This window comes from Bradysia coprophila (genome assembly GCF_014529535.1).
Source record: "Bradysia coprophila strain Holo2 chromosome X unlocalized genomic scaffold, BU_Bcop_v1 contig_21, whole genome shotgun sequence".
Lineage (NCBI taxonomy): Eukaryota > Metazoa > Arthropoda > Insecta > Diptera > Sciaridae > Bradysia > Bradysia coprophila.
This window is the reverse complement of record NW_023503309.1, coordinates 132,779-146,095: the sequence shown is the minus strand read 5'-3', so window position 1 is coordinate 146,095 and position 13,317 is coordinate 132,779. Positions and strand designations below refer to the sequence as shown.

The 13,317-nt window shown below is 38.2% G+C and overlaps 1 protein-coding gene across 1 annotated transcript; it reads left to right on the top strand.

The window, feature by feature from the left end:
* Positions 1–12,453: 12,453 nt before the first annotated feature.
* Positions 12,454–12,954, top strand: LOC119069022. The gene is made up of 2 exons (XM_037172894.1): positions 12,454–12,749; positions 12,908–12,954. The coding sequence occupies exons 1-2, from the start codon at positions 12,476–12,478 to the stop codon at positions 12,952–12,954; spliced, it is 321 nt and encodes a 106-aa protein (XP_037028789.1). The 5' UTR covers positions 12,454–12,475.
* Positions 12,955–13,317: the final 363 nt, after the last annotated feature.

Sequence of the window (13,317 nt, the reverse complement as noted above, 5' to 3'; positions counted from 1 at the left end):
ATTTCGAAATGACATGATTGATCGGTGAACTTCTTCTTCCGTTGGAATGAATGGATCTATTTCTATCGACGAATCTGGAAAATTCGTTGGTTCTGGATGTGCAGGGTGTTTTTGTTGCAGAGATTTCAACGTTTCTTCATTTTTCGGAGCAATACAATCATCCGATGAAAGCAGTCTTAACGCTCCACTTACATCTCCGTCGGCTAGTTTGGCTTCCACTTTTTTATAAATTTCATTTCCTTTCTGACGGTCGTTTAAAGGTCGTGCAATGTTTTCGAATAACTTTACTTCATTGCAATTCCATGATTTAATGTTCTGACGGACATATGAAGTCAAATTCGTTACATTCTCGTCTTTGCTTGGTACTCTTAAAGTTGCATATGGAAAAAGTAATAAATTGTGCCAAGACGCTTCATCGTTTTGATTTACAGCTTGTCGAACTACGTTTGTCAAGGAAACAGCTAGATCTTGTCGTGCTCCTTTCGGACAACGACGAAGTGTCGCAGTTGTGCTTCGAAGAAATGCTAGCTTTTGGCCAAAATTTGTGGGGTCTTCATTGGCATTGACAATATATTCGTAACTGATTTCGTTTCTCTTGATTTTGTCTTTTTCTGGGTGTTTTCTGCCGATATGAATATTAAGGCCTCTTAATGTGAGGAACGCCTTTTTGATTTTACAATCATACGGACAATAAAACCTTTCTTCATCATCTTCTTCATATTCTTCCAAATTAAAAAAATTCATCGAATTTTCTCTTTCTGATGCATTTGTAGTGGTTACAGGTTCATTCAACGTTGCATCATTAATTAACTGCAGGAAGTCCGTCAGATCGGATGGTGTTTCTTTTTCTGAATCATGACTGACCGATGTTGATTGATTATTGTCTTTCTGATTTTGTGAAAGAAATTCTGCTGCATCACTCCGTGCTATACTTGGATGATCCTTTCTGATATGTATTTTACATTGAAAAAATGATTTTGATTTTTCCATACAAAAAGGACATGGCCAACGCTTGTCATTGGGATGAATGAAATTATATTTATCTTTTGTTTTTTGAAGCAATTCTTTCAAATCTTGGAGTCCTGATGGTCCGGGGGCTCCACCAGATGAATCTCCCATGATATTATTATTGCAATTAATTGGTTTTCAGTTATTTTCTTTAAATTTCAGGAGAGTTTTCTTTTATTGCGACTGTATTTAGCGAAGCCTGCTAAATTTATGGAGTTACTACTTAAAGCGAACTGTGTTGTCATTGCCACTCTTGTGTTTGCACAATTTGTTGATCTTGGAAAAATGTAGATATTCACGATTTTGTATGGTAAGACCGAAAAAATTTGGAACTTTTGAATCTTATGTATGAGAAAAGACGATCAAAACAATGACTGTTATCGTTTATAGAAGCAACAGTACAAAGTTTTGATGTGCGTATTTTCTTCATCCGTTTACATTTTGGATATCGCTGACTTTAATGGAAAATTTAAAAAAACATTTTTATTAATTTAAACAAAATTATTCACACAAAAATTACAACACGAATGATTGACAGTTGCACAATGAAAATGATAAAAGATATGCGTATGTCACACATCAAGGTTTTGTGCATAGAAAGGTGAGTGAGAAGGTAGTCAAAATTCTATAAAATGAGTGTTGATTGCACAGCTTGTAATAATTAACTTTTCTATTTTGGCTAAGAATAAATTGACAACATTTTCATGCCGTAATCAAAGTCACCGCCAAAGACTGTCCCAAGCCAGTTTGAAAAAGAGTGGGGGGAATGAAGTTTAACGAGGACGTAGCAGTAGATAAGATAGGATTAGATAGATCAATCTTAAGGCTGAATGAATCGTGAACTGGAAGCCGAAAGAATTGGGGTTAAGGGACCAACGTTGAGGCGAAACAACACGATCAGGAAGTCCAAGGATAGAACGATCCCAGAATTCTTATTAGCTACTAGGTTAAGCTTTTAAAGGACGTCCTTTAAAAGACGCCAATAACCTTTTGCTCAGATAGGTTCAAAAGAATGGGCAAAGCTTTATGGAAAAGAATGTTCAAAAAGAGTAACACTACCCCGTCGGGCACTGTGCAATTTGATAGGCACTGTGGTCCCGGAACGTGCACAAATGTGCGGGTCAGAGCTCGGGGATTACCGGGGGCGAGCAAAGTCATACTCACCAACCCGCAGTAGCAAGCGTGGTGTTTTAATGCTAAAAACCTTCAAACGAAGCCACAACGAACTATACATTGCCACATATAATGCCAGAACATTGTCCTCAAGACCAAAAATGCAAGAAATGGAAGAAGAGCTAGAAAAGATAAAATGCCTGAAATTACAATCAGGGCATACATTCTTCTATCGAGGAAGTGACAGTCAGATGCTGATGCACGGTGTCGGATTGTTCATAAACAAGCGGTGGTCGGATCGCATAACTCACACGAATAGCATATCCGATCGAGTGATATACGTAAGCCTGAAGAAAATAACAGAAACAGTGTCAAATTAATTCAGGTTTACGCACCCACGTCCACCCATGATGACGAAGAAGTAGAAAGATTCTATGAAGATGTCGAGAAAGCTCTGGACGAACACCCATCACATTACCAATATCTAATCGGTGATTTCAATGCGAAGCTGGGAAAACGAGAAGAAGACTCCGAAGTTTCTGTTGGTAGTTTTAGCAACGACCAAAGAAATGAGCGTGGAAATATTTTACTCAACTTCCTACAGCAACACAATTTGTACGCAATGAATTCATTTTTTGCAGGAAAGCCTCAACGGAAATGGACTTGGGCTAGTGCAGATGGTGTAACGAAAAATGAGATCGATTACATCATAACTGGCTGTAAGTCAACCGTTAAGAACGTTACGGTCCTAAACAATTTTTCAACCGGTAGTGATCACCGAATGGTTCGTGCAAGAGTCACGTTAAATACCAGATTTAAAAGATCACAACTAGTTCAAAAAAGTGAAAGGATTGACGTACAACGGCTTTACACACAAAATGAAGAATTTGCTACGAAAACGACTGCCGAATTAGATAACGTCAACAATCAATGTGAAACATTGGACGAATTGAATACCAAAATCGTCGATACAATAATGGGTTTCATGAAATCCAAATGCAAATCCGTCCAAGGGAAAGAATCAAAACTTAGCAGAGAAATATTAGACCTGATCGCAAGCAGAGCAGAGTTGGTAAAAAACGGAGGACGAGATTCGGTGGAATACCGGAACTTGTCTAAAAGTATCAACAAAGCAAGGAGATCAGATGAAAGAAAATATAATGTCCAATTGGCTCAAAACATAATTGAAGCTAACTGCAATATGAAAGTCCTACGGAGAAAAATGTCAAACGCCAAAAAAGAAATCTTCAAATTACGAGACAAAACAGGAACGATCCAAACGGATCGAAATGCGATATTAAACATTGCAACAGAATTTTATGAGAATTTGTTTTCTTCAGCAAGACAGAGTCCAACGGAAGAAACCGAAGATAGACCAATAATAAGAAACGTGGGATCGGAGGATATGCCCGACATAACTGTTGATGAAGTCAAGGCCCCAGTAGCCGAGATGAAAAACAAAGTCTCCCGGAGAAGATGGTGTTCCAGTGGAAGCCATTAAACTGGGTGGAGACTCCTTATTAAAGGCAATCACGGCTTTGTTTAATCAATGTCTCCAATGGGAAGAAGTACCAGAAGCCTGGGAAAATGCGGTAATTACATTGCTGCATAAAAAAGGAGACACAACAAAGCTGGAAAATTACCGGCCAATAAGCCTTTTGTCAACACTCTACAAGTTGTTTATGAAAATCATTACGAAGAGGAACACTAACAAGTTCGACTTCTACCAACCTGTTGAACAAGCTGCTTTCAGATCTGGTTTCAGCACAAACGACCATTTGCAGGTGATGAGAACGCTTATTGAGAAGTGTCGTGAATACAACATCGACATAGTCTTGCTATTCATAGACTTCGAAAAAGCTTTCGATTCAGTGGAAACATGGTCGATATTGGACGCATTAGACGAATGTAGAGTAGACTCAAGGTACTCCAACACAATTCGATATGTGTACAAAAATGCTACTTCATGTATAAAACTTCATAAGAGCACGGAGAAATTCAGAATTGGCCGAGGTGTAAGGCAGGGTGACACCATTTCACCGAAATTATTCACGGCGATTCTGCAGAGTATTTTTAGGAAGTTAAACTGGAGTAAAATGGGAATAAAGATAAATGGAGAGTACCTGAGCAATCTCCGCTTCGCTGATGACATTGTACCGATAGCAGCGAATCTAGGCTCAGCTTATGCTACAACAGTTAAGTGAAGAGGCAAGCAAAGTTGGCCTCAAGATGAACTTATCGAAAACAAAAGTCATGACCTACATCGGGGACGATAGAGAAATCAAAATTGGTGACACTGTCATTGAACGAGTCGACAGCTGCGTTTATCTAGGACATAAACTGAAGTTAGGTCTGGACAACCAAACTGCAGAAATAAGACGTAGGATTGGTCTTGCATGGGCAGCGTTCGGAAAACTCAGACTAATTTTCAAAAGCAAAATGAATAATAGTCTGAAACGCAAAGTTTTCGACACTTGTGTCCTTCCAGTGCTCACTTATGGAGCGGAAACGTTAACTTAACGAAAGCATCCGAAGATAAATTGAGAGTGACACAAAGAGCCATGGAACGGAGTATGCTTGGAATAACACTCAGAGACAGAATGACGAATCAATGGATTCGACAACAAACCAGGGTCGTTGATGTCATTGAAAGAATAGCATCTCTGAAATGGAGCTGGGCGGGACATATTGCAAGAAGGACAGACGAACGTTGGACCAAAAAGATCATGAACTGGCGACCATATAAAAGACGAGCTATAGGTAGACCACCAGAGAGATGGACAAACGGAATTAAGAATATTGCAGGTACAAACTGGCAGCAAATGGCAATGGATCGTACGAAATGGAAAGAAGTTGGAGAGGCCTACATCCAGCAGTGGATAGAAACAGGCTGAAAAAGAAGAAGAAGAAGAAGATGTTTATTTGCATCTTCTTCTGAGATTTCTTCAGAGCAATTGATAGCAAATTTGGATTTAACGACACATTTTTTGCTGTCGTTTTTCCGTTTTAGACTCCGCTTTTCATTGCCATCATCCACTAATGCAACAGTTCCCGTTTTATCAACTGTATTCGCTTCCAAAGCAGGCTCCAAAGTAAATGATTCAGGACCATTTAAATCCAAGCGATTTTTAACGAAGTCTTTGATTTGCATCAGAAGTTTTACGTGACCTCTAACGATTTCCTTCTCGCCCCCGAAATGCTTCGACACATTTCCATTTTTTACTTCATCTTCAAAATATTTTATGTCAGCCTGTTCGATGGTAGCTATTGTGATCCCATTAGTGTACCCGCAGCCTTCGAGTACATTTTTCATATATTCTGGGACTTTGCAGTTCAATTTGCTTTCAACAAATTTCCAAATTCCGGTGTCTTCTAAATTGGAGCGAATCCACGTAAGAAATTTATCCATATAAATTAGAACAAAAAATGCAAGAAATGGAAGAAGAGCTAGAAAAGATAAAATGGGATGTTGTGGGAGTGAGCGAAGTGAGAAAACCTGGAGAGGAATGCCTGAAATTACAATCAGGGCATACATTCTTCTACCGAGGAAGTGACAGTCAGATGCTGATGCACGGTGTCGGATTGTTCATAAACAAGCGGTGGTCGGATCGCATAACTCACACGAAAAGCATATCCGATCGAGTGATATACGTAAGCCTGAAGATAAATAACAGATACAGTGTCAAATTAATTCAGGTTTACGCACCCACGTCCACTCATGATGACGGAGAAGTAGAAAGATTCTGTGAAGATGTCGAGAAAGCTCTGGACGAAAACCCTTCACATTACCAATATCTAATCGGTGATTTCAATGCGAAGCTGGGAAAACGAGAAGAAGACTCCGAAGTTTCTGTTGGTAGTTTTAGCAACGACCAAAGAAATGAGCGTGGAAATACTTTACTCAACTTCTTACAGCAACACAATTTGTACGCAATGAATTCATTTTTTGCAGGAAAGCCTCAACGGAAATGGACTTGGGCTAGTGCAGATGGTGTAACGAAAAATGAGATCGATTACATCATAACTGGCTGTAAGTCAACCGTTAAGAACGTTACGGTCCTAAACAATTTTTCAACCGGTAGTGATCACCGAATGGTTCGTGCAAGAGTCACGTTAAATACCAGATTTCAAAGATCACAACTAGTTCAGAAAAGTGAAAGGATTGACGTACAACGGCTTTACACACAAAATGAAGAATTTGCTACGAAAATGACTGCCGAATTAGATAACGTCAACAATCAATGTGAAACATTGGACGAATTGAATACCAAAATCGTCGATACAATAATGGGTTTCATGAAATCCAAATGCAAATCCGTCCAAGGGAAAGAATCAAAACTCAGCAGAGAAACATTAGACCTGATCGCAAGCAGAGCAGAGTTGGTAAAAAACGGAGGACGAGATTCGGTGGAATACCGGAACCTGTCTAAAAGTATCAACAAAGCAAGGAGATCAGATGAAAGAAAATATAATGTCCAATTGGCTCAAAACATAATTGAAGCTAACTGCAATATGAAAGTCCTACGGAGAAAAATGACAAACGCCAAAATAGAAATCTTCAAATTACGAGACAAAACAGGAACGATCCAAACGGATCGAAATGCGATATTAAACATTGCAACAGAATTTTATGAGAATTTGTTTTCTTCAGCAAGACAGAGTCCAACGGAAGAAACCGAAGATAGACCAATAATAAGAAACGTGGGATCGGAGGATATGCCCGACATAACTGTTGATGAAGTCAAAGCTGCAGTAGCCGAGATGAAAAACAAAAAGTCTCCCGGAGAAGATGGTGTTCCAGTGGAAGCCATTAAACTGGGTGGAGACCCATAAGCCTATTGTCAACACTCTACAAGTTGTTTATGAAAATCATTACGAAGAGGAACACTAACAAGTTCGACTTCTACCAACCCGTTGAACAAGCTGCTTTCAGATCTGGTTTCAGCACAAACGACCATTTGCAGGTGATGAGAACGCTTATTGAGAAGTGTCGTGAATACAACATCGACATAGTCTTGCTATTCATAGACTTCGAAAAAGCTTTCGATTCAGTGGAAACATGGTCGATATTGGACGCATTAGACGAATGTAGAGTAGACTCAAGGTACTCCAACACAATTCGATATGTGTACAAAAATGCTACTTCATGTATAAAACTTCATAAGAGCACGGAGAAATTCAGAATTGGCCGAGGTGTAAGGCAGGGTGACACCATTTCACCGAAATTATTCACGGCGATTCTGCAGAGTGTTTTTAGGAAGTTAAACTGGAGTAAAATGGGAATAAAGATAAATGGAGAGTACCTGAGCAATCTCCGCTTCGCTGATGACATTGTACCGATAGCAGCGAATCTAGGTCAGGCTCAGCTTATGCTACAACAGTTAAGTGAAGAGGCGAGCAAAGTTGGCCTCAAGATGAACTTATCGAAAACAAAAGTCATGACCAACATCGGGGACGATAGAGAAATCAAAATTGGTGACACTGTCATTGAACGAGTCGACAGCTATGTATATCTAGGACATAAACTGAAGTTAGGTCTGGACAACCAAACTGCAGAAATAAGACGTAGGATTGGTCTTGCATGGGCAGCGTTCGGAAAACTCAAACTAATTTTCAAAAGCAAAATGAATAATAGTCTGAAACGCAAAGTTTTCGACACTTGTGTCCTTCCAGTGCTCACTTATGGAGCGGAAACGTTAACTTTAACAAAAGCATCCGAAGATAAATTGAGAGTGACACAAAGAGCCATGGAACGGAGTATGCTTGGAATAACACTCAGAGACAGAATGACGAATCAATGGATTAGACAACAAACCAGGGTCGTTGATGTCATGGAAAGAATAGCATCTCTGAAATGGAGCTGGGCGGGACATATTGCAAGAAGGACAGACGAACGTTGGACCAAAAAGATCATGAACTGGCGACCATATAAAAGACGAGCTATAGGTAGACCACCAGAGAGATGGACAAACAGAATTAAGAATATTGCAGGTACAAACTGGCAGCAAATGGCAATGGATCGTACGAAATGGAAAGAAGTTGGAGAGGCCTACATCCAGCAGTGGATAGAAACAGGCTGAAAAAGAAGAAGAAGAAGAAGACTCCTTATTAAAGGCAATCACGGCTTTGTTTAATCAATGTCTCCAATGGGAAGAAGTACCAGAAGCCTGGGAAAATGCGGTAATTACATTGCTGCATAAAAAAGGAGACATAACAAAGCTGGAAAATTACCGACCCATAAGCCTATTGTCAACACTCTACAAGTTGTTTATGAAAATCATTACGAAGAGGAACACTAACAAGTTCGACTTCTACCAACCTGTTGAACAAGCTGCTTTCAGATCTGGTTTCAGCACAAACGACCATTTGCAGGTGATGAGAACGCTTATTGAGAAGTGTCGTGAATACAACATCGACATAGTCTTGCTATTCATAGACTTCGAAAAAGCTTTCTATTCAGTGGAAACATGGTCGATATTGGACGCATTAGACGAATGTAGAGTAGACTCAAGGTACTCCAACACAATTCGATATGTGTACAAAAATGCTACTTCATGTATAAAACTTCATAAGAGCACGGAGAAATTCAGAATCGGCCGAGGTGTAAGGCAGGGTGACACCATTTCACCGAAATTATTCACGGCGATTCTGCAGAGTATTTTTAGGAAGTTAAACTGGAGTAAAATGGGAATAAAGATAAATGGAGAGTACCTGAGCAATCTCCGCTTCGCTGATGACATTGTACCGATAGCAGCGAATCTAGGTCAGGCTCAGCTTATGCTACAACAGTTAAGTGAAGAGGCGAGCAAAGTTGGCCTCAAGATGAACTTATCGAAAACAAAAGTCATGACCAACATCGAGGACGATAGAGAAATCAAAATTGGTGACACTGTCATTGAACGAGTCGACAGCTATGTATATCTAGGACATAAACTGAAGTTAGGTCTGGACAACCAAACTGCAGAAATAAGACGTAGGATTGGTCTTGCATGGGCAGCGTTCGGAAAACTCAGACTAATTTTCAAAAGCAAAATGAATAATAGTCTGAAACGCAAAGTTTTCGACACTTGTGTCCTTCCAGTGCTCACTTATGGAGCGGAAACGTTAACTTTAACAAAAGCATCCGAAGATAAATTGAGAGTGACACAAAGAGCCATGGAACGGAGTATGCTCGGAATAACACTCAGAGACAGAATGACGAATAAATGGATTCGACAACAAACCAGGGTCGTTGGTGTCATGGAAAGAATAGCATCTCTGAAATGGAGCTGGGCGGGACATATTGCAAGAAGGACAGACGAACGTTGGACCAAAAAGATCATGAACTGGCGACCATATAAAAGACGAGCTATAGGTAGACCACCAGAGAGATGGACAAACGGAATTAAGAATATTGCAGGTACAAACTGGCAGCAAATGGCAATGGATCGTTCGAAATGGAAAGAAGTTGGAGAGGCCTACATCCAGCAGTGGATAGAAACAGGCTGAAAAAGAAGAAGAAGAAGAGAAGAAGAAATTAGAAGGATTTCACTTTTGTCTTACTCATGATATAATGAACCGCAAAGATACCGATGGTTATTCTAATGCACTTCGGAATTCGCCGTAATTAGTTTTTCTTTATTCAATCGTGAAGAACTAAATGAAAATCGTTTCTTGGGCTACTAATTTTATAACCATAAACACCCAGTGTACTAGTTGCGATATCTTCTACAGTTTCTTTTTAATCATTTGAATACTTTTGAAATTGCTGTTCGAAGAAGTTGTAGAAAGTACGATTCGTACCTATGTCCAAATTAAAGGATAAGTCAACCATTTGAGTATGTTTAATTTGAACATATCAAAATTTATTACACATTAATTCGGTGAAAATAAAACTATTTCTCAATGATTTTGTAACCGTCGACTACTAATATTACTTAAGAAAACAAGTTGACGCCGGTTAGATTTGATCCTCACACACACGAACCAACCAAATGAATATTGGCAATTAGAATTTCTACTATTCAACAAGATCTCGTGATAAATTCACATCGCTTGTAATGTTTAGGAAAGTGAGTTAAAAGCTTAATTGCACTATGTTGCTTACTGTGCCTAAACATAACGACTTACGTAAAAATATTCGCCAAAACAACACCAAATGCTAAATGTTTAGGTCATTCATAAAACATTCATTCATCATCGACAAAATTGAAATATAGCAATTCAGCTAAGCCAAAATTTGATGCAAGTAGTGCAAGTCCGAATTGGATGTGCAATGTCTTCTATTCATTGGCTGTAAGCTTTTATCAATACATTTTTTTTAATCTCGCGTCGCAAAACAGCATTAGAAATGTTGTATACGTCGTTTGTAAAGGCACAGTTGTGGCATAAACACATCATTTATAATTGTCCGCCCAATATTAACAGTAGATTACATTATAGTTGCTGCGAAAGCAAAGTCACGAGCGACAAAACTTCTGTAACTGCCTTTTCGACAAGTATAGAGTGTAGATCCGAGCCGAAGAGTAATCAAGTACTTATCAGCATCCGATGTATTTTGTTTTACTACCTGCCCCATACGAAAGTTGATTTTCACAAAGGATTAATTTCATAGAGGCTATGTTATTGTCAACTTTCGTACATGTGTGTTCACTACGGATATGCAAATCATTAGTTTTGTCTTCTTACGTATAAAGCTTTTTAGTGTGAGCTTTACAGTGGCTTTCAGATTCTTTTACTATTTACACTATGCGTGTAGTGGTATGGTACATAGCGCTGAATAAAAGAACGGTTGAATCCGATATTTGGATTTTTGTATGAACATGGGTATTGAAATTCAAGCGTTGATATCTCCGCTGTTGTTAAAGGCGAGTACACAGTTTCTGAAAAATTGTTGAAAAATGACTGAAAAATAGCATACGGTCCACCGGCTGAAAAATGTTTGAAAAATGTGTGGAATTACAGTCCAAACTTTATTTATACTTTGTTGTTATTCAAATATTGCGCTATTGGTAACTTCGGAGAAATATAATTACCAATAGCGAAATATTTGTATTCCATTAAAGTATAAATTGGTATGATTGGACTGTAATTCCACACATTTTTCAAACATTTTTCTGCCAGTGGACCGTATGCTACTTTTTAGTCATTTTTCAACCATTTTTCAGGAACTGTGTACTCATCTTAAAGAATAAGAGGTAGATTTCGCTAAGTTTGCATCTTTTAGTGAATTTTATCGATTGACCACTCTTTCATGCAGAGCTATGTGATACATACCACTAAACGCGTGGATCGATATATTCGTCAGCATATTATCAAATGTATACAAAAATCGAACTAAATCAAAATCTTTGACTTCTTGTTGCGTATTACATATTTTGCAAGTAATTTACACGCAGTCTGAATGAAAAGTAGCCATGTATAGAATGTTGATTGAAAACTTCTAGTTATTGTGATTTCAATCAATAGCAATAATAGCAATAATATTCGACGCGATATTATTAGTGCAATATCATTGAACTTTAGAATGAATATGGGTACGATTATTGGTATGTGCTGCGTTCAACTCTTTATTTTTATTTTCGTTTCGCTTACAGAAGAGCTTCATGAAATTTGGAAAATTGTTGAAGAAAAAATTCATTGTACGGTTCCCGCAAACTTTAAAAATATTCTTAAGGCATGTGGTTATGATAATGTTATCACTATTGCTTCAATCGAAGAAGAAGATGTTCGATATTTTGAAGAAGTTAGAAATGGCAAGGTATCAAAGTATTTCGATGGAAATGGACCTGTCGACATACTGGGTTGTTCATTAAAGACTGAATCTACCTTTGAGTTTACAAGAGGTCACAAAAAGCTTTTGATATTCATTGGCGATTATCTTAAAAACTATTTAAAAGAAAATGGCTCGAATACTTTTATACTACCGACTAAAACTTTAAACAAGGAACTTCCATCTCGACTTCCATTTAAAAATCAAAACACCGCAACAGACCGAGATGTAAAGCTGCAACAGGGCATTTTAACATGTGAAGTCATGATGAGTCTAATAAGTACTACCCCTACAGTGTTTGTAGCGGTAAGATGAAATTTCTCTATGGATTGAAAGACAGGCCAATTAAAATTCTTTTTCGTTTTTAAGAATATGGAGTCGATTTACAAGAAAATTGCGCAAATGGACGAATTATTCAAGATAAAAGCACTGCAAAATAAGTTATTGGAGGCGATTATATATTGCCCTGTTTGCTCAAAACCGTCCACTGCATTTCATGAATGGTCGAACGATAACATACTTATATGGAATATATCGAGTTTTGTTAATCATCTTAACGTTACACACCAGAACTACAAAGAGAAAATTGTCCGCAAATATGTTATGTCCCAAGTTCAAGATCAGTCAAAGTGGACAGTTGAACATATTGCCGACACTGAAGACGTCGAAGACGACCGATGTGTCAAAAGCGAGACATCAAAACAGCACGAATCTGTGCATAATGAAAGTAACGGTCGTGTTGATGAATGTCAGGAAGAAGTCCAATTTCTTCAAACTATTGAAGCTGATGTAAAGGATCAATCATATTCAAATATTTTGAAACAAGGAATGGCCTCGCCGGAAGCTATGAAGTCTCAATGTTTGTATGCAGTACAAGGTAAATTCTAGTCGTTATATCGTCACAAATCCAGTCTGCGAAAAATCACTACAGGATTTTTAGTGTTAAAACAGTCAAGTTAGTCAAGTTGAACGAACCTGCAGTGATTTTGCGAGTAAATTCCATGATTGTCTGAATAAGAAGAATTAAAAATATAGGATCTGATGAGATGATTCCGCCGATGTCGCCTCAATTGGGAAACTAGTTTGTTTGCTGTATGTGAAGGACACAATGAAGTGGCCTTCTGCAACAAACACAAGAAAGAATTTTGTCGGAAAAGTTTGCGGAATAAATGGTACGTTTTGAAACATTGAGGTTTTTGAAGCTGTATAAACAACACACTAAAATCGTTTATCCAATATTTTTAGAGGTTCGTCCAAATGGTGAACTTATCGATAAACATGAAGAAACGTTCAACATTCAGCTTTTGTTGAAAAAACCTCATTCGAACTCCATATTTTTTTATCCGGACCGAGAGAAAATAACTCAAGTTTCTAAAACCAGAATTGTGAAAATTTTACGTACAGAACAGACGTGGTGGATTAGTCTTCAAAGACAAATCCATGAA